At 38.2% G+C, this 26,049-nt stretch overlaps 1 protein-coding gene across 1 annotated transcript in view; it reads left to right on the top strand.

Annotated features, from left to right (window-relative positions):
• The first annotated feature begins 7,376 nt into the window (after nt 1-7,376).
• Nucleotides 7,377-26,049, top strand: part of SCN7A (sodium voltage-gated channel alpha subunit 7) — an 85,200-nt gene continuing 66,527 nt past the window's right edge. The window contains 1 exon segment of the mRNA XM_036253331.1: nt 7,377-7,615. Within this exon segment, the coding sequence (XP_036109224.1) occupies nt 7,606-7,615 (10 nt within the window). The 5' untranslated portion in view covers nt 7,377-7,605.

Here is a 26,049-nt window from a genome sequence, read left to right as displayed (position 1 = left end):
GAGTTTAAGTTTTGACCAACATGATATGAACTCAAAAATGTATAAAATAGCCCGGCCGGTGTGGCTCAGTGGTTGAGCATTGACCAATGCACCAAGGGGTTGCAGGTTCAATTCCCAGTCAGGGCCCAATCCCCAGAGTGGGGCATACAGGAGGCAACCAATCGATGTTCTCTCTCATTGATGTTTCTATCTCTCTCCCTCTCCCTTCTTCTCTCTCTAAAATCAATAAAGAAAATAAATCTAAAAAGAAAGAATGTATAAAATAAAACTTGATTATAACATTTATTGGAATGTACATGAATTCCATTTTCTCTATGCTCTTTTCCCACTGCCTGGAATACAAATATTTTGATGAGCCATCCTTAATCATGTAAGAGGGTACAGTACACTAGAGATGGAAAATCAACAACATTGAAAAAGCCTGATTCCATGATATTTGGTAGCTCTAGACTGCTTATACTTGGATTACTGGGTTTAAGAGACACATTTCTGTACATTGAAGCCAAAATTATGTTAGGTTTTTCTCACAGCAGTTAAATCTAACTTTTGTATATGGCATGTATATATTTGACTATTTCACATATACACACACAGATTACAATGAGATATCCAGATAAATGAGAATATATTGCAATTTTATAATTATATTTGTTTTGTTTTTTTTAACTTGATAATATTCTGGGATTCTGCTGAGCCTGGCTAAGAATTACTTCGTAGATGATTGTTGGACATGAAATTACAAAATAGAATGTATTGTGTGCAGGAACATTTTGAACACAAACTCTAGATGTGTCAGTGATCTTTGTGTTCTGATTCTTGGGACTAAGGCAAACTACTAAATAAATATAGGCACAAAATGGCCTACCTTATACTACATGAGTGTATGATTTTTCCAAACGAGATATTTGACATATCTTATCTTCTGATCACCAATATTTAACTTGGCTTTTTGCTGATATTTTTTATGACTGTGCCCATCTTCAGAAGGTTTTTGGAAAGAGTCATATTGGGATAATGTGTATATATAAATGTGTGTATATATACATATCCAAGGAGATCTGAAAAGTTGGAATCAGTTTAGAAATTTATCAACTGATGATGCTCTGAAAGGTTTTTGCCCACTTTGTTATAGAGGAGCTCAATTTGCTCTTACCATTTATAATTGTTCTTTTCTGAGGGTGCCTAGGAAGCAAGCCATATATTTTGTTCTTCGGCAACTATCCAACAACTCATTACAGTTTTATTTCTTGATCATGTAAAAATTCTTATAGTTCTGGAACTTGAGACAGAGGTGAAGACTCTGGCAAGGTTTGCTAGGAACTCCAACAAATAAGTAGCCAGAATCATAAGTAGAATGCTATGCACATAAAAATAGTGATAAGGACTGATTCTGGCTTTGAGGCACTCTCTTCATGTGGGTGTGTGAGGATGAGAAAATCTGAAAGGGAAGTATTATTGATGGTATGTTTGCGCCCCTCCAAATTTCATATCTTGAAACCCTAATACCAATGAGATGGTATTAAAAGATGGGAGACTTTAGGAGGTGATTAGAATTAGGTGAAATCATTAAGTTGGAGCTGGCATGAATCAGATGAATGTCATTATAGGAATCACAAGAGGGCTTGCTTCTTCACTCGGCGTTCTACCCCGTGAGAACACAACGAGGAGTCAGCAGCCGCAGAGGAAAGAGCTCTCCCCAGAGCCTGACTCTGCGGGCACCCTGCATTCAGACTTCCATCTCCAGAATGCTGAAAATAAATGTCTGTTGTTTACAAGCCACCAGGTTTATGGTACTAAACTTGTTATAGCAGCCTTAATTGGCTAAGATAAAAAGGATTATACGTATTGACATCGATGTTACACATGGTGTTTGGAGAGGTAATTGGCATTTGCAAAAGAAAATATGAAGTCTTCATAATCATGAAATTTAAATGATTCAGAGAGACATTTTTTTTACAGTGTGATTTATATTATATCCATACTAAAAAAATATCTCAGCCTGGATTTTGACAATCCGAAATCAGTGTCTACTCATTATTCTACAATAAGGGTAAGGATAGTATGTTTTTGGGTGCTGAGTGCTTTATTTCTCTGAGAGCCTTGGCGTCCCCATAGACAAAATTGTACATGCTTGGTTTGTCATTTGGTTTCAGGCAGACCTGCACTTCGTGTCAACATGTACGGAGACATACATTAACTAAACTTGCTGTGTGAAGATTTTGCAATATAGACAAATATTGAATAATTATGTTGTACGCCTGAAACTAATATAACATAGTATGTTGATTATACCAACCACGATTAAAACAAGGAAAATATAGTGAATAGGCCATACCTGGAATGGCAGCGGTCATGTCCACTCACAGGCCCCTAGCCACACCCAACCCAGGAAATAGGCGAATAAGGGCCACTGAGTGACACAGTATTGCATACAATGTATTCTAAACCAGAATATGACATCTTACTAGATGTCCGGGGGTGGGGGGGAGGAGAGGGTTTTGCTAAAGTCTTCCCAAAGACTCACTTTGAAGCATTTTACAATGGCGAAAGAGAGTGTCTAGAGGGAAATTGGAAGGAGACAAAAAAGAAAGTGATGAAGAAAAGCTCATCAAAATGGAAATAACTGCATTATGTCAGAATTCTTTCATACATTAAACCCGCAGTTTACATTGCACATTGTATGAGTAAAACCATCATGAAAGACAGAAAAAATGGGGTGGTCCATAACTGCCTTGAAAATGTAAGAATAAAATGTAATTATTTGGAAGAAAAGATGATCCACATTTGACAATAGGTATTCATCTATTTGCCTATGAAATCATCTTAAAATGTATGTTTCTGAGGACAAAAAGAGAAAATAATAATGGCCTCTCTCTTATACAGAACATCATAAAGTGATATAATATTTATATAAAATATTATTCTCCATTCAGCAACAGAAAATCAAATATCCTGCTCTTGTCAATGGTACCTGAAACATTCTATATAACATCTTACTTTTAAGGTAGTATTATTTTTATTAAATTTATTGGGATGACATTGGTTAATAAAGTTATATAGTTTTCTCTGATACATGATCTGTATATTGCATTATGTGTCCACCACCCTAAATCAAATAATCTTGTCACCATATATTTGACCCTGTTTACCCTCTCCCCCTTCCCTTTGGTAACCACCATACTGTTGTCTGTGTCTACGAGTTTTTTTTCTTATTTAGTCATTTATTGTTTTTAGTTGTATATCCCACAGTTTTATATCCCACAGATACTGTTCTTAATCTTTTCTGACTTATCTCACGTAGCATGGTATTCTCAAGGTCCATAGTATTATAATTTTCAACAATGAGCCAAAATCATACAAAGGAGAGAAGAAAGCCTCTTTAACAAGTAGTGCGAAGAAAACTGGAAAGCCACACGCAAAGGGAGTCTTCTGACCACCTCTGAAGGTCCGTCACCTCAGAAAACAATTGAACACTTTGCAGTTGGAGGACATACCAACTATCGTCATCACTGCCTACTTAAGCCTAAGTCTAAACATTCAAAAATAAGTAAACTCACCCAGATTTAGTAGATTTTTGAAAGTAGATTTAGTGGTTTTGGATTTACTATTTTATTAACACAGCTTAGACATTAATAATAAACTTAGACTAATAAAAATATCCTAAAGACCACTTCTCCCTCACTCCTGCCTTGCTTACACACTTGTCAGGAACTTGGGGTTTTATTTCCTTTATGCCAGGTGTCCTTCAGATTTGGAAACTAAGAGATAAACTCTCATTTATTAAAAATAATTTATTTTTTTGCATGAGGTCAACAGGCTCAATAGAAAATGTTCATGGTATAAATGATATTTAAAAAAAAAATGAGAGGACTTTTTTATACTTATGCATTACAGAAGCATTCAAGTGTCTACGTGCAGACATTCAACAGCATAAAAGTAGATCAGCAAACAATTCTCAGGTTCTTTGTATTACATGGGTTCTGTGGTCTGTTCCTATGGTGAATCAGCACATTCTTCCCGGAAGCACATAATGGATTGGGGTGTGCTTGGTACTCGTTCCTTTAGCAAATTTACTGGGTTCTTACTACATTACAACCTCTGTTCTAAGCACCTCCGCATAGCAGGGGATAAACAAGACCCTGTTGTCTTGCACCATATATTCAAGTGGAAGAAGACAGAAAATACACACATAAGCAACTGATATTTGGCACACTTAAGCACTCACTGGCTAGCTTTGACAAGAACAAAAGTGTGATGTGGGGATTAAAAGATGAGGTGAAATGGAGGAAAAGATAATCTATTAGGGAGGAAATCAGAAGCTAGGCTCTGGGATGTTTTATCCAAGTGGATGAGAAATCGTTAATGATCATAGTAAGAGTTCAGATGAAGGGGAAGATTGTCAACCAGAAAATAAATCCTTAGTAAGAATGTCCATAAAGTAAGAAGATGATTGCTATGGTAGAAGGAGTGAATGATACAGCTAGATGTCCTATCTTTGAAGGGACTGTTTTGATTTGTTTGCATTTTGGGCCCATCCTCACTCCTAACACTGATATATTTGATGTTGGAATAAATAATCCCCACTTAAGCACACTGCAAGGAAAGTCATTCCCCTAGGGGCTCATCTGGTTCAAGTGTAGTGTGGTAGAGCAGGTTTCTCTTGGTGAAGTAGGACATGTGGGTCTAGAGCATCCACCTTCTGAATATGTACTTAGGAAACACAGACCTGAACAAGGGATTTTAAGGGTCTTAAGGCAGAAGCATGGAAAACAAATAGCAACGCCCAGGCACGCACTACGGAGCAAATCAAAAGGATTCATCAGCTCATTATTAGGAGACAATAATTGCTAAAATGTATCACATCCAACCTAGTAATATTATCAAATAGTGGTGGCAAGATAATTTGCTCCAGAACAAAACAACAAAAAAATTATGTCCAACTCAGAAGATACATCCAATAGCATTGGTTGTCCTTCTGTTGCCTCTTGTTTCTATTATTGCTCTGCAAAGTGTCTTGAGATTAGTTGCTTCTTCATTTACACATTACACAAAACAGTACAGTAATCTCCCCTTATCCATGGTTATACATTCCAAGACTCCAGTAGATGGCCTGAAACCACAGATAGTACTGAACCCTGTATATGCTATATTTTTCTATACATACATATGTATGATAAATTTTAATCTATAAATTAAGCATAGTAAGAGATTAACAAAAATAACTAATAATAAAATTGGAAAATTATAACAATGTACAGTAACAAAGTTGTGTCAATGTGGTCTCTCCCTACACACACTCAAGAAGATATTTTTTGTAGTTACCCTTCTTCTTGTGATGATGTGAGATGATAAAATACCAAACCTATTCCTGAATCTCTGCAACCATCCCTTACTTTCTGTAAACAGTCTGGTGTCACTTGTTTTAGGGTATTCCTTGCCGAAGCCTTCTTGTAGGCTCTGTGATTTCTGGCATAACACATCACCTTCAATCAGAACAAGTTCCTATTCATGTCCTCCACCCACAAATTCAATGCCTTTTTTTATTTTAACTAAGCACTTATTACAAACCATGGCTACAACTTTTGCAGTTTGAGGTGCAGCAAACAGCAAGACTAGCACACATTTCTTTTTTCCTTCTTCACAATTTTATGGGTAGAAAATTTGTTCTTACCGTAGATGTTAACAACCTCAGCATATTTCTTTTTCTTTCCCCATTAAATAGAGAATTTTCATCTTTTCACTCAAAACTTTATGGCTTCTCTCTGGAGTATCCAAATTGCCAGCATAACTACCCTTGCGCTTTGGGGCCATTATTAAGTAGAATAGTGTTACTTGAACACAAGCCCTGCAATACCATGACAATCGCTCTGATAAGAAAGATGGCTACTAAGTGAGTAATGATCCAGGAGCATGCCTGGTGTGGATGCATTGGACAAAGGGAGAATTCTCATCTCACAGGACAGAAGAGGACTCTCGAGATTTCCTCAAGCTACTCAGAATGGCACTTTAAAACTTATGAATTGTTTATTTTTGGAAACTTCTATGTGATATTTTCAGACTGTAATTGACTTAAGGTAACTACAGCCACAGAAACAGAAACCACAGATAATGGGGACTACTCTACTTCTCTTTATGTCAAATATCTTGTTTAAGCTATCAAATATTTGATATTATTAAATTTAAGTTTAAATTATGTTTGACTGTACTGAAAGATATACAGGATTTTACTGAATGAGAAGGGAGGCGTAAGTCAGATTGCTCCAAGGAAAAGTTTTCTGCACCAGAAAATGCACTTGTATTGTCACCACAAAGAGAAGCTGGGAAGGAGGGTACACAAGATTGTCTATGTGTTCACCCTAGTTGAGGTTGAGTACATAGGAGCTTATTATACTTTCTTTGTATTTTTGTATATGTTTGAAAATTTTCATAACACAGGTATAATTTAAACAAACAAAATACATGCAACAGACCCTTTCTGTGAATCGCAAATGAAACATGCTATCCCTAAGACAGTTTGCACAGAGACAGTATTAGCTTAGTTCCACTTCACTCTTCTGTTCTATAACTTGCAACAAAAAACGCGAATCTCTTACACATTTTTGTTATCTTTTCTTGGTGTGTTGCAGGAATCTCTCTCTCTTTTTAAAGGACACTTTACCCTGTCCAAACCAATTGGGATTATAAAATGAATGTTCTATGGTGTGGGAAAATTTTCCAAACTCTCTTTGACAAAGAAGGCTCAACAGCTCTTCCCTTCACCATCAAATTACCAGTTGTCCACCAGTTTCCCAAAATTTCCAAAATGCGTATTTTTTCCTCTGTCCCTTGTGTTTCAAATCTCCACAGCTGGAAAGAAATTTAGAGTGAGGAAGCTGTAGCTCCAGCCCATTCATTCCTAAACAGCTGCACACCTACACACACCTACACTCACCTACACTCACTCGCACCACCGCCAGGGTCAGATTTGAACCTGCGGGCTCCTTGGGGCAGCTAAGCAAGGAGCGGGAGAAAGCAACTGGAGACCTGTTCCCTGCCTTTTCCTCCTCTCCCTCCTGTTCACCCCCATCCCCCAACTGCACCCCTGCTCTACACCCCCTCTCCTTTTCTCAGCCCGAGTCTTCTTCCTGCCCCCCTCCTCACAGGTCCGCTCTCTGGCCCCCTCCCTTCCCGGGCAGCGGGAGGACAGGACCTCGCAGCGGCCGCGGTCCTGCGGCTGTAGCTCCGCCGGCTGCAGGCAGCATCGCCGCCCACGCCCGGCGCTGGAGCCGCGCACTGGCCGGGAGCTGAGGGCGGGGAGAGGGCGGGGGAGAGGGAGGGACACAAAACAGCTTCCAGGCGGCGGGCGCGGCTCCACTGCGCTTCTGGCAGGTGGGGGTCTCTGGGTCAGAGGCTGGCCAGCCGCCCCAGGGGCTCCGTTCCTAGCTGGCAATTCAGTGGGGCCATTTATTGCTGAGCCTGGGTGGCATGCGCTGGTGAGGGCAGATGCCAATCTAGCAGTACCATCTCAGCAACCAGAGCCCAGGAGACCAGAGAGACCAGAAAGAAAGAGAAGTCCAGGAGGAGAACGGGCTCCAAGGAGCCCGAGTGCTGGTGGAGACCCGTCACATGGTAGCAAGTAAGTGCTTTTTTCTTGCCGTGTGTGCACCCAGTCCCAGGATGGTGATAGCGTCCATCTGTGCCAGGCTTTCCCACCCAACCCCCACCTGCCCCACCCCATGCACACCCTTAGGTCCCCAGCAGGAGAGTAATAGAGGCTGCACATTAATTAAGAGGGCTACTTCTGAGAGCGGCAGTGGCCTGTGGGTGTTTGCTCTGCACTGTGTGTGGTCAGTGTGCTCACCCCACCAGGTAAGCTTCCGAAACCAAGATGCCGTGTTCGTGTAAAATATCTAGAAACTCTACATGTCCATGGTTTTTTGGTCACATGACACAATAATTAGAAGAAATGAAACCTTAGGCCGGATGGAGTCTACTTCTTAGGAATCTTGTCTCTTATTCTAAGTAACTTAGCGATTTCAAGATCGGTGCTTTTCCTGTAACAGTTGCCCATTAATGAGAGGCATGGATGTGATGGGAAATGGTGTGCCCAGGTTAAACCACTAGGCATTTTGGTATTGTTTGGATCAACAGGTTTGGGGTATTTTTTGTGTGTTTGTTTTTCACTGTTTAGCTCTGTAAAATGCATATGTTCTGGAGGTTTTCTTTTAGAGGTGATGATTATTCATGATGACTGGTTATACGCTGCCTCTGATACTCAGGACACCAGTCAAACAGGACAAATGATGAATACCGGTGGGATGACACACTGATGGGCTCCCCTTGTTAAAGGAGATGATGGAGGCAAGTTTAGATATTGGTCAGAAAAATCTCTTAGAATGGGTGGTGCTTTCTGTGGCTGTTTTGTCTTCCTGGCTATTGTTCAGGAGAATAGTTTATGGAAAAAAGAGTGGGAAGCTGAGCCCTATAAAACAGAGTCCTGAGTACCATACCTGCTACAAGGAGTCCTACTTCCAGTTACAAGTCAAGAAGATAAGGCCCATGCGGAGTAATAAGCCAGTAATTACCTAGCTAATCAATGATGAGTTGAAGTTCAATAAAGAAGCCTTTGATATTGAGAATAATAAAACTTGATTTCCATTTTTGAGAAAATGAAGCAAATTATTTAACTTTCTATTAAACTTTATTTTTCTTACTTTGTAAATCACACATCAAAAGCTTACATTTCCTGGTAAGGACTAAATTACAGAGACCACATGAAGGGGTTTGTGAATGTCATCAAGGTAATGTCATGTAACCGTTGCTTGCATAAAGAAGTGGTCTATGTTATTATACATTTCACTATTGTAGCTCTTGTTTTAAGTCAGGTTCAATCAATATATGAATAAAAGAGGCTTTCATAGGCCTAACTAGAATGCACTATAGGAAGTGAAATTCATACGCAGGCCATGATTTCTTGCCACTTGTACAGTTTCAAGTATGTTCTAGCCTGTGACCTGACATCCTTGCAAAATTGTGTGCTCTAGCTAACATTTCATATTTAAACACCTTTGAATGCTCTCAAAATATACTTTAATCACTTTCTTTTTTTAGTTTTAAATTTTATTTTAGGTATATGTTCTTAACTCCTTGGAATGAAACCATCAGTTATATTGCCTATTGTGAATATATTTTGGTCCATTAATTAATAGAGGAAAAATCAAATGTAAGCATAAATACTTGACTCATTAAAATCCTTCACTCAGGAGAGAGGTGCCATGAGCCCCTTCTTTCCCATCAACGTCTTTACAACAATAGGAGAATTGGAGGCAGTCTCAGGAAAAGGGACCGACAGATCGCAGATGACATGGGCGGGTCCCAGGACATGCCACTGCCTATCAACCTCCATTGGAGAGTGAGCAGCAGAGCCGGGCACCTAGGACCTGGACACTGTGTCACACAGCCCCCTGTAGGAGAAGCTCTGGTAGGTAGTTGATATGTACTCCCATAACTTTTGATCAGGGAGGAGAGATACAGATCTAAAGCACACTGGAAATGAAAACAACAGAATTTTGCTCAATTCTTTGCTAGGGAAGAAGTATGCTACTGCACCCCAGCCCTAGACCTCATGATGAAAGGATCTGTACCATAAATGAGACACTCAGAGTCTGACCCATAATCCTGTCCCTACCACCAGAGACTCTCTTTTGAAAGCTTATGGTCGTGGCATAGCATGAAAAGGACATTCTTGATCTCTGAGAGTCTGGTCCCATTATTTTCACTAACCATTATCAACATGGGTCAGTTGTGAGAAGACATGTGTAAACCCTGCCCTCCCGACTAGCTGTCAGCAATGTGCAGTCACCCACCATCCTATGACACTAACTTTTAAGACAGATGTCAGTTTTTCCTGAGTGGGTCCTCTTCTATTCTATTAGTGCGGGCTAATCAAGACCAGATAAGCAAGATCTCATCTCTATACCACTGAAAGAGGGAATCTTTAAGGCTGAAGAAAACATTTTCATCTGATGGTTTCTAGGGATATTTTTCAGCTGATCCATATCTCTTGGCCTGGCAGGGATTATGATTTCCATGTATTTGTTCAATCATTGCTATTTATAAACCAGGCTTATTCTGATTGTACTCCATGCTGAGTGGGGAACCCCCATTTGTCTGGCCAACAGAGATCCCCGTTCTATACGCAGTGTTTCTGACAGAACTGACTCAGCTTATTGTTGGCTGAGGATAATCAGCTCTGTGGTACCACCCAACTCCCAAGCTGACTGTATTAGCATCAAATAAGAGTTTGATGAAGCCAGGGCCCTGCCCAGGGAAATTCTGTTTTTAAAAGTCTGAAATTAGGTCAGGGCATTTGGTTTTAAACTAGAACACCAGAGGATGTTCATTGGGCGGGCATAGCCCCCATTTGAATCTACAGTGTTGAATGGGACATTTCTTCCTTTCTGCTTTAGATGCTGGAGTGAGGGTCCCGGTCCGTCAGTCTCTCACTCTCCGAGTTCTTCCAGAAGCTTCATGGTCTAAGTACCTAATTACAGGCTATAATTTTGGCTCTGGTCCATATCTAGTTTTGCACTAATATGTTTCAAGCCTCCTCTCTGGTTTCTCTGAAATTCGAGAAGTGGTTGGGTATCTATGTGTTTGGTTACTTATTTGAAAAGCTAGAGCAGATTTGGGGTGTGGGAGTAGGTCCTGGGGGCGCAGAGCAACTCTTTGAGAGTGATGAGGAGCAGAAGTGGAGAGCCAGCTTTAGGAGGCCTCCAGGGTTCCGGTGAATGTGCCTGTTATGGAATTTTTTAAAAAATCTGCATTCCACCAATCCAGTGGCACCTAAAACCATAGGTCAAAAGGTCTCAGGATCACTGATGAGTATAGAAGTTACATGCATAACAAGCTCTCTTTGTATTACTTTAGCAGGGGCAACAATACATTCTTCCCCGTTGAGCTCTTAAATGGCCACTGGCCAGATTTTCCTTGTCAAGGGTCTGTCTGACTGACTAGGGTCATAGAACAGTTTGTTCTGGAAAGATTCTGGCCTTTCCCCAACATGCTTGTTTTGGTGGGCTGGACAGGCGCAGCTTGGAAATTGTTGTCTATTCACAGAAACAAGGGACCCTGCTGGTGAACCATGAGGTTGCCATAGAGAAGCTCAAGTGGGCATACTTAAAACCAAGGCGGCTTTTCTTCCTGTTCCTGGGACCTCTTTCCTGCCTCATTGCCTCACCAGTGCTAATGGCTCACCCTGCTGAGCCCTCTCCCACAGAGACGTACTGTCCTGCATCCTCTCAAGGCTTTGGGACATCCACTGAGCTTTCCTTGGGCTCATTCTTGAAAGTGAATTTGGGACTGGGTGCTAGGACTCTGTCATACGACACTTGTACAGATTTCTTCAGTGTAAGTTGTACCATGTTGAATTTGTGACCTGCACTCCTCCTCCCTGGAAAAAAGACATTTGCAAAGAACTCAGCTCCTGATTATTTTAATGAACTATCACTGGAATCCAAGTTTACTACATTTTGAGGGTTGTTCAGTTCTCAAAAGAGGTCTTTTCATTTGGGGAGAGAAGGGACCCGTTCCTTTGAACTTTTTCTGGTGCTCGTTGATGTACAAAGCTGTTTGCCTAGTTTTTGAATCCAGAAGAATGCCTGGATTAAAATGCTTAAGAAATATACACATATGTGTATATATATATGTGTGTGTGTATATATGTGTGTGTGTGTATGCATATGTGTGTGTGTGTGTATGGCAATGCATATTTAAGTTTTTGAGAAAGTTATTTATAATTTTTTTCTGCAAGATGACATATTCTAGGAATGTGTTGGTTGAAATTGTCAGAATGATAGAGTTGAGGCCAGAACTAAGTGGATATATTGAAGCCAAAATAGGCTGACCTGGGAGCAGAAACAGCTGCAGTCCGAATCCAGGTCCAGGGACAAAAGAGACGAGGTCAATTAAGGCAGGCGAGATAAACTGTATACCAGAGTCAGGTAATCAAAGTTCAACAGGAAGTAAGCAGCTCAAGTGGAAAAACAATCCCAAAGCAGAAAACCAAGTGGGTTGAAATCTCAAGGGGGAAAGACAGCTGCAAAACTGCAGGTGGACTGATGCCTCTTTGGCCGATCTGTCTTTTCTTCCCAAGCCTTTAGTGTGAAAGCATTCCACGTCTGGATTTTAGTAATACACACATGGTAAATTACCTTCCAGAAGTATAGAATTATTAACCAGAAAGCAACAGACTCTCCTGACACCTTTTCAGTTCCTCTGAAAACAGTTTAATTTCTTCCAGAGGGGGGATATTATGCTCGTGCTAGCAATTATAGCACTATGTATACAATCCATACAAAACATTTTATTCAAGGCAAGCCATTCTCAGTGTTATATTTTTCACTAAGTAATTTATTTTGGGAATCTTTCCATATGAGCACAGATATATCTTATTCCTCATGATTACCAAATAGTGTCCCAGGATAGCAACCTACCGGATTTATGATATTAGCTTCTTTGGGTGGACACTTTGATTGTTTCTAGTTTGAAATTAAAAAACGTCTTGTGACTAACATGACTTCTCAAATGTCAGCAAGAATATGCATAGGCTGTTTAATTTGGGGACCAAAGAATACCTGTAACTATTGCCCAACAGTCCTTCAGATAAAAATGCACTTATTTACTCTCTCACCTGAACTGTGTGAAGGTGCCCATTACTTTATATCCCAGCTGGTCAAAGTCATATCCACTGAGAAGAGTCTGTGTTATGTCTCTAGACCTTTCCTGCTAATGTCATTGTTTTAATCTTAACCATATCTTTCAGAATCTCATGAGTTCCAATCACCTTTCCTCATATTCTTCTGCTTCCTGAAAGATAGTGGTAATATTTTTGTATCCTCCATAAGGAAAAAAAAAAAGCAATGCATCTAATAGTATTTGAGTTCTAAACCCCGGAGAAAAATAAGATGATAGAGAGCTCTAAAAGAAGAGGCTCTGCATCAGAGAATTTAGTTGTGAGTCATCATAGAATGTGGGAAAGATGAAATATGAGCTCTAATGTATCTATGAAGCGCACTCAGGTAGCTCCAGCAAACAAAAATGTCCATATAAACCGGTCCCTTCACTAAAGCATGTGTGATTTCTACATTCTCAACAGTATAGATTCCATTTAATGATCACATTAACTGTCTCCTCCACTCAGGCAGGCAGTACCTTCTAGTCTCAAGTTAACTTGTTTATTAACATGGTCGTTAACGTCATTACTTTTTCTATTACAATTATCTGAATTTCATGGGTGTAATAGGTTTGATACATTGTTTGTGCTGATAGAAAGCATAATTGTTTCAAAATAGTTTGGAAACTAATTGGGAAGTCATATTACCCTTTCTTTCCCAGTCTGTGTTAGAATGAAATTGGCTTTTGGAATATCATCCTTACCCTATGGATCCACTGTCCTATTTTTTTTCTTTATTTTTCCTAATTTACATTATCTTGCTCTATGGCCTGCACCCTTGTAAGTTACTCTACATCTTTTGGTAAATAAATTAGGAAAACACATGAATATGTATCATCTAGTATAGAGTAGAACGTTTCACAATTCTGTTTGGCAAAGCAAATCTAGCATCTGTTTCTCATCCCCAGGATCAAATCCAGCTTCCCAGGAAGCATAGAGGCTGATTATTTATATGTTGTTTCATTCCCTAAGGAGCAAAATGAAATTGAGGAGGCTGTGACTGCCCTAAGTAGTCACTTCCTACATGTGCAGAATCTGTCTGCACAGCCTGACTGCATTACTGACAGGCTGTTCTCTGGGAATCAAACTGAGAGACATGAGAAGAAATAGGGAGTGGGAGGAGAGAGGAAGAACACTGACTTCTGACATGCCCTTTCTTCACTGTCCTTCGCTATCTCTCAGAAGGTGCAGCTGCAGTTGCTGATAGAAAATATCATCCACACAGGCTCTTCCCTGGGAACTAAGCTACACAGAGGCCGAGCACTGGGTCACTGACTGGGTGGCCGTGTCATTTATCCTCCAACTCAGGATGCTTTAGAAAAGGAAGGAGAATGCCATGAATAATTAGTTCTCGACAACAAGCATAGACCCAACTGTCCCCAGAACCCATGACTTCTAATCACACTACTTAAATATGAGTTGGGTGTGTTGGAAACGAGAGGAAAGAGTGGAAGGAAAAGGAGATTTGTGCTCTCGGAGGGAACTGGGAGCAACAGGATAAGGTGGATGTCCCAGTTGCATTTCTCTTCTGTCAAATTTTAGAGATATTCTACACCAGGACCTCTGTGGCTGAATGGTATTTCTGGTAAGGTCATTGCTAAACAGGCACCCAGAGAATGAGGACATTCTAGAGCTGAGGGTGAGAAGGTGCCCAAAGAGGTGAAAAGGATGCGGACCATCTGGGGAAGTTATGTTCTAAAGTATGTATTGGCCTCAACATTTCCATTGTGTTCTTCACCTCTCATACTGAGGATATCAGACAAGAAAAACAAGGAACGAAAACGTAACGATGTCTCTGTGTGCTTTATAAAGGTGGTTGGATGAGTCTTGACAATCATCCAAAGGAATCTTTCTGTCTGACAAGCTGCATTGCATTTGTCTCAGTGGGCTTCAGCCCAACATATTCCGAAATTGACCGTCTGGGTTGGGCTGCTTGCTCCTAGATTCTCAATATTAGCACCAGGAGATTCTAACAGGTAGTCAAGAGCTGGCATAATTCAAATCAGCTTCACTGAGAGGATTTGCTTTCCCCACAGCAAGGTTTTGACTAGAGGCCTCCATCCTCTCGCTTTTGTCCTTTGAGAGGCCCCAGGATTCATGAACTGCAGATTGGACGCTGTGACATCTTGTCAGCCATCCAGAGGCTGATAGATTGTTGAAGGTCTTATACTATCTCAAGCTAACTTAGAGCCGGACTAAGTAGGAGAGGTTTATGGTTTGCCTTATATGACAACTGGTTCAGAACTCTTATCTTGTCGTAGATTTAGGGCATGATTTATGGGTCTATGAGCTTAGTTCCACTGCTCAGAAGCCGGGCAACAATGAAGGTTCAGGGAAATTCAACAGTCTCATTGCAGATTAAGAGGATGCTCAGGGAGGTCAGCTGGGTGTGAATGGTCCCCAAGAACTCCAGGGAGAGTTCCACTTATGGATTTTGTTAAACAGAAATTGAGATCAGGTCTTGCATATCAGGGGAGCCAGTTGCATCAAGGACCTGGGGGTTGAAAGCAAGTTATAGAATCTGGTTGCTTGACAAAACCTCCGTGCATCCCATTGGGAAGTGACAAACGCTACTTTTTCTTTTATTTGTTGAGCCCTAATGTGGCCACTGGCCAGGAATTTTTGGTCAAGGATCTAACAGACTGAGTTCACCAGAAATACAGTTCTGGGAAGATCCTGGCTTCTCTACAACTCTTTCATTTTATTGGAGTAACAAGGGGTAATTCAGAAATTTTAGAGGCCAATTTTACAAAGGGGTAGAAGTTTGAAGAACATCTGGAGAAATTGGAGTTGTTAAGTGGTTTAGAATGTGGCATTAGACCTCTTTCTCAGACTTACTGGTAGGGAACCAGAACCTTTGTTAATTCATATAGGAATATTTAAGCCAGAACCACCCTTACTTTTGTGTTCCTAGCAGCCTCACTTCTCTATCACTGTCATAGTGACATTTGTTCGTGAGTCAGGAGACTTCCACTGGGATCCTATCCCCAGTAATCTACGTTCCTTCCCAATGTTTCACTTGCCACTAGGTTTTTCTTCTGTTCATTATTCATAGCACATTTGCCCCCAGATGCAGATAGGGAGACTCTGTTATCTGACACTGGTTATGGACTTACAATTCTATTGTGTATATTGACTGTGTCATTCTGAAGCCTAGTGCTCTAGACTGTGTCCTACCTCAAGGAGAGAAACATTAATTGTTTTCAGATTATTACAAAATTTTACAAACACTCTGTAGAATCCAGGTCCACCAGTGTTAGAGATGATTTTAATTTCAATCAGTGTTGCTCTTAAAACTTAATAATTTTCAGAGATGACCAAGATGACTTGGTTCTTATTTGTTTACACATCTGTCTCCATTGTCCTTAAATTCAGTGATTATATTTTATTAATATTTCTAGCACTGCTGTCTGGCATAGTACTTGGCACTTAATAAGTATATGTGCCACAATTGATTGCCAAATAAATTAATGTCAAAAGAAAACACCATCGTTAAACATATTGCCCTACATGATGTATCAACTGGCAAGAACAATCTTTTAAAGAAAATTAGAGCTCACTTTTAAAAATATATTTCACATTAAAAATTTCAAATATAAAATTAAAAATAAGTACAGATGATCATTTGTATGTATATATGTATGTATATATGCACATAACTATGTTTTTTGAGAGACTCACTTGTTTCAACTTCTTTCTGCAAGAGAGCATGTTTCAATAATGTGTTCCAAGGGTTCTGAGCGGGGTTAGGAAGGACAGAATTGAGCAATCAGGAAATCTGAAGCCACCAAAAAGTGAAGCATATTCCCTCAGACTGGGTTAATCCTAGGTCAGCATACAAATTGTGGAGCCTTAGCCAAAATTGGCTGAACTCTAGGCAGAGCATACTTGCAAAGAATGTAAAAACAAGAGCTATAAATCAAAAGTCATTTTAGTCAGGAAAGAGCAAATTAATCTCTGGGGCAAGAAAAAGAATTGAAAAATTTTAAAAAGTGATAGTGCCCTGGCCGGTTTGGCTCAGCGGTTAGAGCGTCGGCCTGCGGTCTGGAGAGACCTGGGTTTGGTTCCCGCTAAGGGCATGTACCTCGGTTGCAATTTGTCCCCGGCCCTGATTGGTCGTGCGGGTGGCAGCCACTCGATGTGTCCCTTTCACATCGATGTTTCTCTCTCTCTCTCTTCCTCTCTCTCCCTCCCACTCTACCTGAACAAAAAATGGAAAAATGTCCTCCGGTGAGGGAAAAAAAAAGAGTAAAAAGTGATAGTTGTACTAGAGTAAAGAGATGTAAATACAAGAAGAATCTAGGCATATAAATTAATTATGTAATAAATAAAATGAAATCTGAATCAGCTTGGAGACTAGAGATTGTATGCTATCAGGAATATTTGCTATTAGATGTTAGGTCTGTCCAGTTAGCTGCCTGTCATTCAGTCCTCCTACTTAGAAATAGTCTGCCCTAGGGACTTCAAGTCCTCAGGTAGTAATTGCGACATTTTAACTTATATTTATAATAAAAATAATATCATCAGCTTCTTCTAAACATGACTATTATCTTGGAATCTGAAGAGATGCATGTTCTCCCCTATTTATCAACCTTTCAAATTATATCTCAAGACAAGAAAATAATGGGACTTGGGGTTAAGGAGGAGGGAGAAGATTTATGAAGAGTCAGAACTTTTATAGTATGGTTAATATCTTTTTTTTCCATTGGAGATTTCGGGTTGTCAGTCATGGGCCATTGTTATGGTGTTTACCCCAAGTAAGTTAGAAAGAAATTGTTAGAAGATGCCAATAGAAGCAAGCAATTTGAAAATAGCAAGAAAAAATAAATCTACAAGTATGGTGATAAAAGATATACAAATAAATAGAGCAGAAGGAAAATGTAAAAAGCAGAGCTCTTTTTTTTTTTTAAGTTTTTTTCTTTCTTTCTTTCTTTCTTTTTTGGTATGTGCCCCTAGCAGAAACCAAATCTGGGACTCTCTGGTCCGCAGGCCAATGCTCCATCTGCTGAGCCAAACTGGCCAGGGCAAGTTTTTTGGGTTTTTTTTCTTTATTTATTGATTTTAGAGAGAGAGAGAAAAAAAGAGAGAGAGAGAAACATTGATGAGAGAGAACATCAATTGGCCACCTCCTGCATGCCCCCAATTGGAGATTTGGCCCACAACCTGGGCATGTGCCCTGACAAGGAATTGAACTGATGACCTCTTGGTGCATGGGTAGATGTTCAACCACTGAGCCACACTGGCCAGGCAAAAGCAGAACTCTTAAAAATTATTTAAGGACATCACACTACTACAGTTTATTGTAATTGAATATTATTATTACTTTGATTTATTAATAAGAAATTCAGCATATTCTCTTTACAAATTCCAGGAAGTATGGCAGTAATTTTAACTTAAAAGATGGTTAAAGATAAAAATACAGTGCTTTTAAAATAGTAAGAGCTAGTGTATATTGAGTGTGTATTACCTGGCAGGCACGTTTCTGGATGCTTTATGTTTATTAACTCATCCCATGCTCATACTACTCTATGAGGTAAGTACTCTTATTGCTCCCATTTTTTATAGTTGAGGAAACTGAGAAGAAGTTAAGTGTGCTCAAGGTTACAGTTAAAACGTTCTAAAGTCCAGATTTCAATCCAGACGATCCAATAAATATTTGGTTAAGGAGCTAGATTTTTTCAAATATTCATTACAAAATATTTCAAACATATGGAAACACAAACAAAACTGCACAAGGAATACCCAGACAACACCTGAATCTTCAATCGTCATTTTGCAATACTTACTTTATCAAATATATATGTATGCATTCCTCAAGCCATCTGTTAATTCTTATTTTTCAATGTCTTTCAAAATAAATTGCAAACACGAGTAAACATAAACACTTCATAATTCATATAGTTAACTAGACTTCAATATTTGCTTATGGGCTTTTTAAAAGGCAAAACAAAGTAAAATGCATAAACCTTAAGGGTATCATTCTAATTTTTTTTACAAATGTATGTGTTCCAAACCTCTACCAGGATGAACAGTACCCCTCACCAGAGAAGTCCATCCTCCCTCCCAGTCAATTCCTACTCCACTCCTGGAGATTTTCTTAGTGTGTTCTAGCACCTCACATAAAGTGGATCGTGTAGTCTGTAATCTTTGGTGTAAGGCTTCCTCCACTTGGCATTATGTTTTTAAACTCAGTCATTTTTATGTGTAGTAGTTCATTCATTTTTATTACTGAATTGTGTTCTGGTGTATAAATATATGTTTTTATTTTTCTATATTATTCTCTTGATGGTTACCTGGGCTGCTTCCAGTTTTTGGTAATTATGCTTTATATTTGCTCACATATTTCTTATTTCTCTTTCAGTTTATTCCTTCTTGATCATCTAAATTTACATCTGAAACATCCGAAAATATTTTTATTTTGTTTTTATTCCTGAAGGATACTTTTGCTGTACATCAAGTTCTAACTTCGCTTTTTTTTTTAAAAAGATATTGTTACACTGTCTTCTGGTAATTGTTTCATTGTGATGAGAAAAGCCAGTAACCATTCTTATCATTGTTTTCTAATATATAATATGTCATTTTTCTTTAAGTGCTTTCAGTATTTTAACTGTGATATTTCTTATTAATATTTGACCCATGTGGCTTAAAACATTTATTTGTAGTGCTATATAAAACCACTTGCTTTCTAAACTGTGTTTTTTTTTCATCATAAATGTTAAATGATACTTTTCAGTGAGCTATCCTTAAAATTATTCTATAAAGAATTTCAGGGGGCTAAAAAGAGAGAAAGGGGGTTGGGAAGAGATAAACCAAAGAAGTTACGTGCATATATGCATAACCAATGACACAGATAATAGCTTGGGAAAAGCAGGAGAGAGGTGGGAGCCAGAAGGAAGGGGTCAGTGGGGAAAAAAAGGAGGACATCTGTAATACCTTCAACAATAAAGATTAAAAACATAATTTCACACACTTTTTAAATTCACATGATCTTTTGTACTTCATTGGTTTCACCTATTTATGTATCCATAAAATTATATAATCATATGCTATGTGACATATACACACACTCATATATATATATATATATATACATGTACATTTATATATAAAACATATGCACACATATACGGTTTAATCATATTTACTTAGCTTCAAATCCATATTTCCAATTCATATCTGAGTTTTTACTTTTGGATATTTCAGATGTATGTCAAACCCCCAAAGTATAAAACATTATCTCTCCCTCCCCTGATCTCTAAACTGGTACTTCTCCCATATTCCATATTCTCTATATTGTATGGCAGTAATATAATCAAGTTCTTACAGACCTCACTGCCAAAACCTGTGGTCAATGTGCATAGTTAGGAATCAACCATTTGATTATTTTCTAATTCGTAAAGATATTAAGGAGCATATCTTTTTTAAGTTAATACCTGTTTCTATTTTTAAAATAATTCTACACACATATACTTTTAAAAAATCAATATGGTTATAGAGGCATAAAATTTAATATTATTCCCTTGTAAGGATATACTCTATAATATAATTTTAGCAGCTGTACCTGAGAAACATGTTGACTATGTCTATTCTCAGCTGTTAAAATACAACTCTGGGGGTAACGGGGTGGTGTAAAGGGTAAAGGGGTTAAATCTATAGTAATGGAAGAAGATTTGACTCTGGGGGGCAAACACACAATGTAATATACAGATGATGTATCACAGAATTGTACATTTGAAACCTATATAATTTTATTAACCAATATCACCCCAATCAATTTAATTAAAAAAAAAAAACACTCTGAACATTGTACACATTAATTGGTTTGAGGTGTACCTATTGGGTATGCTTGTATTGCTTGAATTGCTACGGTAAGGTATATATTTTTTAATCTAGAGATCTATTGCCAGATTTTTTTCTGGAGAAGACATACCAATTTACACTACCAACAAAGTTTATATTAGAGTACTCATTTCCTCACATTCTAATCATCACTTTGCTTCATTAAACTAGGGGCTTCCATTTAAAATTATTATAAAGCCATTTATTTTTGTTTTCTTTTATAAGTTTTACTGTTTGGGTTTTTAATTTAAATTTTGTTTTGCATTTAAATCATTCAGCCGTCCAAAATTTATTTGGCTATTGCAGGTGTATGGAGCCAAGGATCATGGGAACTGTCCAATCTGAACCTCCCCATATAAGCTTCACAAACAATACAGTACAAACAAATAAAAAAAAAAAAAACCCATATAACATTAAAACTACACAAAACCCACACCATCAGCATAACTAGAAGTCAGAGAATGCCCAGATTTCAAAATGCCTGTAAAAAAAATGTAAAACCCAATCCATTTGCACTCTCTCATTATCCAAAGACTTTATGGAAAATAGGGTCTAAATTTAAGTTGAAATGATTTATGGAAAAAGAACACTCCCACTAATACAGAAAATACTTGAGGAGAGGGGCATTTTCCACTAACTTTTGTATCGATTATTGAATAACCTCTATTTTGCCACACTGATTTGAAATAAACTACCAAGTTTTTATGTAGATTCTAAATGATACCAATGTTTCAAATTATGCTTAATGATGGGAACAGATCAGCCTCTGAGAAATGAAACCATTGATAGGTTTAAATTCCATAATCCTCAATTATGGAATCCTCCATAGTCCTCAACCCGGGCATCTACAGAAGAAGATGCAGGGAGAGGGAGAGGGAGGGAGGGAGGACTAAGTCAAAGCCAAGATCACAGCCAACATCATACGGCAGAAGCAGTTCAGTGCAGCAATAACACTTCAGCTCAAACCACCAAAAATGTGCAACGGACACACCTGGGTTAGTGTGTACATGCACCTCTCAACTAGCTATACAATGATGGGGAAGTCATGAAACTCACCAGTGTCTGTTCCTCATTATAAATGATGATCACAAGAATGACATGTGAGAACAGGAGATAACAGAAACACCTATTCCAGTGCCTCACAAATGGTAACCACTCAGTGTGACCAAAGTTGTAATTGTTTTAACTATGACAAATATTGGCTCATTCTCAAATGCTTAAAAATTGTTTTAAGGGGAATTTTTTTCTATAATGATGCATCTCTTTTCCCCATATTGATGCTGGTTATGCTACTTTCAACTGATATCCAAGTCATATGGCTTGCACTTTAATCAACAATATAAAATATTACTGCAACTAAAACTCGTTAGAGTCCAAGCCTGAGTTGAATTTGATACAATTCTTGCCAAAAGCTCACTTTAGCATTCGATTTTTTTAGAAATGCAGTCTAATGGACAGATTAACTATTAATCTTTTTTATATTTTTCAGGCTTTAGCACGCTGTAGTAAGATCACTCACCGGAAAGCATAGTGCCTGGACCATATTTTATAAATTCCCCACAGAAATGCTTTTACCTAAGTATGACTTAGTGATTAATAATGTATCATCTTTTCCTAGCTATCTAGAAGTGAGAGGCAAGCCAGTTCCATTTGATAAGTACTTGCATTTCTTTGTCATACTGTAGAAGTCAGTGCTCACTATCAATTCATTTATATAGTCAACAACCCGGAGTAGTTTCATTCAGCATCAAAATCATCATGAAAGAAGTATTCTGTGATAACTGACTTGAGTCGGGAGAGAGAATTGCAGGCTTTCTTGTATATGGTCTGTTGATTCTTGTGACCTGGTGCAACCCATGAGGGACTCCAGGGTTTCTATGTGAGGAAATAGGACTCAGGCAAGGTTATGATACTTGGAAAAAATAATCTTTTACTTGAGTCTTTTCTACTTCAACTAATATACCTCCATTCTTTTAAGTGGTCTATAGATGCTGTTATTTGAGTCTATTCAATATTCTGATTCTATTTAAAGACCCTCCAGTTCACTTACATGCCTTTTGGATGCGGTCATGGATTACAGCAGCATAGAGAGGGGCTGCCTCCATCTTCCTTCAATACAGATAAAGGGTATAGTGCTTTCTTGGCATGTACAAATTGTTATTGATTTACATCACAATTACTGTTAAGTAAAATCCCTTGGCAGTTTTCTTTGCTACCAAAAAGCAAAACAATGCATCTTTTCTCTACTGTACTTGTGCAGATGGGATATTTTAGTCCCAAATTTAATAACTATTTTATATTATTTTATTAGGTTTATATTATTTTATATAAACCAATTTTATATTATTTTATTAGGTTTCGCCCATCATTCTAAAATATGAAAAATCTTATCACAATTAAAAGTTTATATTTACTTCCCATTTAATAGGTGCCAGTCATTGTATTAGGCATTTTCACCCATATTATTTTATTCTTATTTAACCCAAAGAGGAATATCAATTTTATGACTGAAGGTTAAAGAACATTAAGTAATTTGTCCTGGCAGGTGTGATTAGTGGTTAAAGCAGCTGCCTGTGTACCTAAGGGTCTCTGGTTTGATTTTCTGTCAAGAGCACATGCCTGGGTTGCAGGTTCTTCCACACACACCCCCGGGGGTGCATATAGGAGGCAACCAGTCGATGTGTCTCTCTCACATTGATGTTTCTCTCTCTCTCTCTCTCTCCCCTCCCCCTCTCTTCCCCTTCCTCTCTCTCTCTTCTACTCTCTCTAAAAATCAGTGGAAAAAATATCTTCGGATGAGGATTAACAACAACAACAACAAAAAAGAATATTAAGTAATTTGACAGAGACCTCTCAGAACATTAGTAATAGAATTTAGCTTTTGAATGCACATCTACCTAATTCCAGAGTTCATGATTTTCATCTGTTTATATTAGCCTACGATCATGAGTCACTAAGAAATTATTTAACTTTTATTCAAGGTACTCTATGTAAGGAGTTCAATTTTGAAAGGATTTTTAATATTTTAAAGGAAGATTTCATATGTAAGAACAAACTTCAGTATCTGTAGCCTATGGTTATAAATTGTAAGGTGTTGTTGTAGTTGTGTTTTTATGTACATATGATATATATAAATGATTCTTAACCAACATTAAAAACATATTTTTAAGTGATTTTTTTTTTAGAGAGAGAGGAAGGGAGAGGGAGGAAGAGATAGAAACATCAATGAGATACATGGGCTGCTTCCTGCATGCCCCCTACTGCGGATCGAGCCTGCAACAGGCATGTGCCCTGACCGGGAATCGAACTGATGATCTCTTTGTGCCTGGGATAATTCTCAACCAACTAAGCCACATGGGTGGGGCTTAACCTACGTTTAATGTGTTACTTTTATACACGATATTGAGCAAGCTATTTCAAAAATTAGTAAATTTTAAGATGAACAATTGTTAGTTTTTAAAACTATTAATCTGGAAAAAGAGCTCCAAGTAGATATGCCAATATTGGTATTCCATATTTCTTTCTTTAAAATTGCTTCATGCCCCTTTCTTGTAGCATCCCTTGAGGGAAGTAGGCATAAGAAGCTATTGTTATTGTGAAAATGTCCCTCTCTCTAGTCACAAGTGACTGAACTGAGGCGAAATAAATCCGTAGGCTGAGCTAGAACAATTAAAAGTATCTCTTTACAGTTTTTTATTTTTATTTGTTCTTTATTGATTTTATTTTATTTATTTTTATCCTCACCCGAGGACATTTTTCCATTTTTTGTTCAGATAGAGTGGGAGGGAGAGAGTGGAAGAGAGAGAGAGAAAAACATCGACATGAAAGGGACACATCGAGTGGCTGCCACCCACACAACCAACCAGGGCCAGGGACAAACTGCAACCGAGCTACACGCCCTTAGCGGGAACCAAACCCGGGTCTCTCTGAACCGCATACCGACGCTCTAACCACTGAGCAAAACTGGCCTGGGCTGTTCTTTATTGATTTTAGAAAGAAGGAAGAAAAAGGGAGAGAAATAAAATCGATGAGAGAGAACATCAATTGGCTGCCTCCTACATACCCCAACTAGGGATCAGGCCCACAACCTGGGCATGTGCCCTGACCAGGAATCAAACTGACAACCTCTTGGTGCATGGGTCCGCGCTCAACCACTGAGCCATACCAGCCAGGCTTTACAATTTTTGAGATAGAGGTTATAAGCATGTGATGGGAACTTAAACTAAAAAAATCAAATGAAGTTGAAACTGAGATGACATTGTTTAATGTACATTCTTAGAAGTAAGTGAAGGGAGTTATTCTTTAGGTAGAATGAAAAGAAAAGCCCAGAAAACTGTTATCCCATGAGAGGTACAAGGAATCATTACAGTACTTGATTTTCCATTTTTATTTTCCTGAACACAGAAATGGACTATGTGTTCTCTCCTTGGATGTCCATGAGATTGCCATTTGTATATTTTAAATGTCTGCTATACACCATTTATTTAAGCCAGCAATAAGAGTGATTTTTACAATGATTGGTATTCCATTAACATTAACTAACATCTTTTCTTTCTCAATAGATAAATAATGAACTAAACTATTAAACAGTTCAGTTTCACTAAACAGTATGAAATTCTGATGCAGAATTGTGTGTGTGTGTGTGATTTCTGTTTTAGGAAAACCTTATGGAAGGAATTCAGCCAAGGCCAACACTATGAGAGACAAAATATACACTTAAAAGTGCCACAGTATCAAGTACAAAATTTCTTATCCTTAATTGCAATAATAAAATTACAAAGAGGGTTAAGTGGAATGAATAAAGAATAATCAGTCAGTTGTCATTGAATAGGATCCCTTGAGTAGGTTTTGAGAGGAATTAGGCTGGAGAAAATCAGCTAAAGAACATATTTTTATGTGAGAGGAAAGAACAAGGTTTATGAGTAGGGAATTGATGCATACAATTATATTCAATGAAGACAGATTTGAGTGGCCTGTAGGAAGATTTGAAGTAGATAGAGACTATAATTAAAGGAAGCTTATAGAGGCTACTACAGCAACCCAGACATAGAATTACAAAGATGGCTTTCCTTGATCCAGATATATAAACAATGGATCATATTTAAATACATAATGAAAATTAATTGAAAGAACATTATTTTCTTTAGAGAAATTGATGACAAAGAAAAATTTTGTGAGTAATATTCAAGATAGTTTATATTTGTGCTTTTTTTTTTTTTTTTTACAATGGCTGGAAGGTGAAAAATTAATTCTAGTCATGGGTAAAAACTATAAATTTTGTTTTTAACTTGTTAAGTTGCTGTCATTGATGGGATTGCCACATAGATGATGGAGGAAAGATAGTGTTTTGGGAAATGTACTCAGAAGGTATCCATGTACAGTAATTAAAACTCTGAGTTTGCCTGTGCATTCACCAAAAAGAAGGCTATAACAAAGGGGAAAGGCATAACTTGAAGGGATATCAGCGTTAAAAGTTGGAAGGAAGAACTGAGTTGAGC

The sequence above is a fragment of the Molossus molossus genome, unplaced genomic scaffold (assembly GCF_014108415.1).
Source record: "Molossus molossus isolate mMolMol1 unplaced genomic scaffold, mMolMol1.p scaffold_m16_p_11, whole genome shotgun sequence".
NCBI classification, from domain to species: domain Eukaryota; kingdom Metazoa; phylum Chordata; class Mammalia; order Chiroptera; family Molossidae; genus Molossus; species Molossus molossus.
This window is presented reverse-complemented; position numbering and strand designations above follow the sequence as displayed.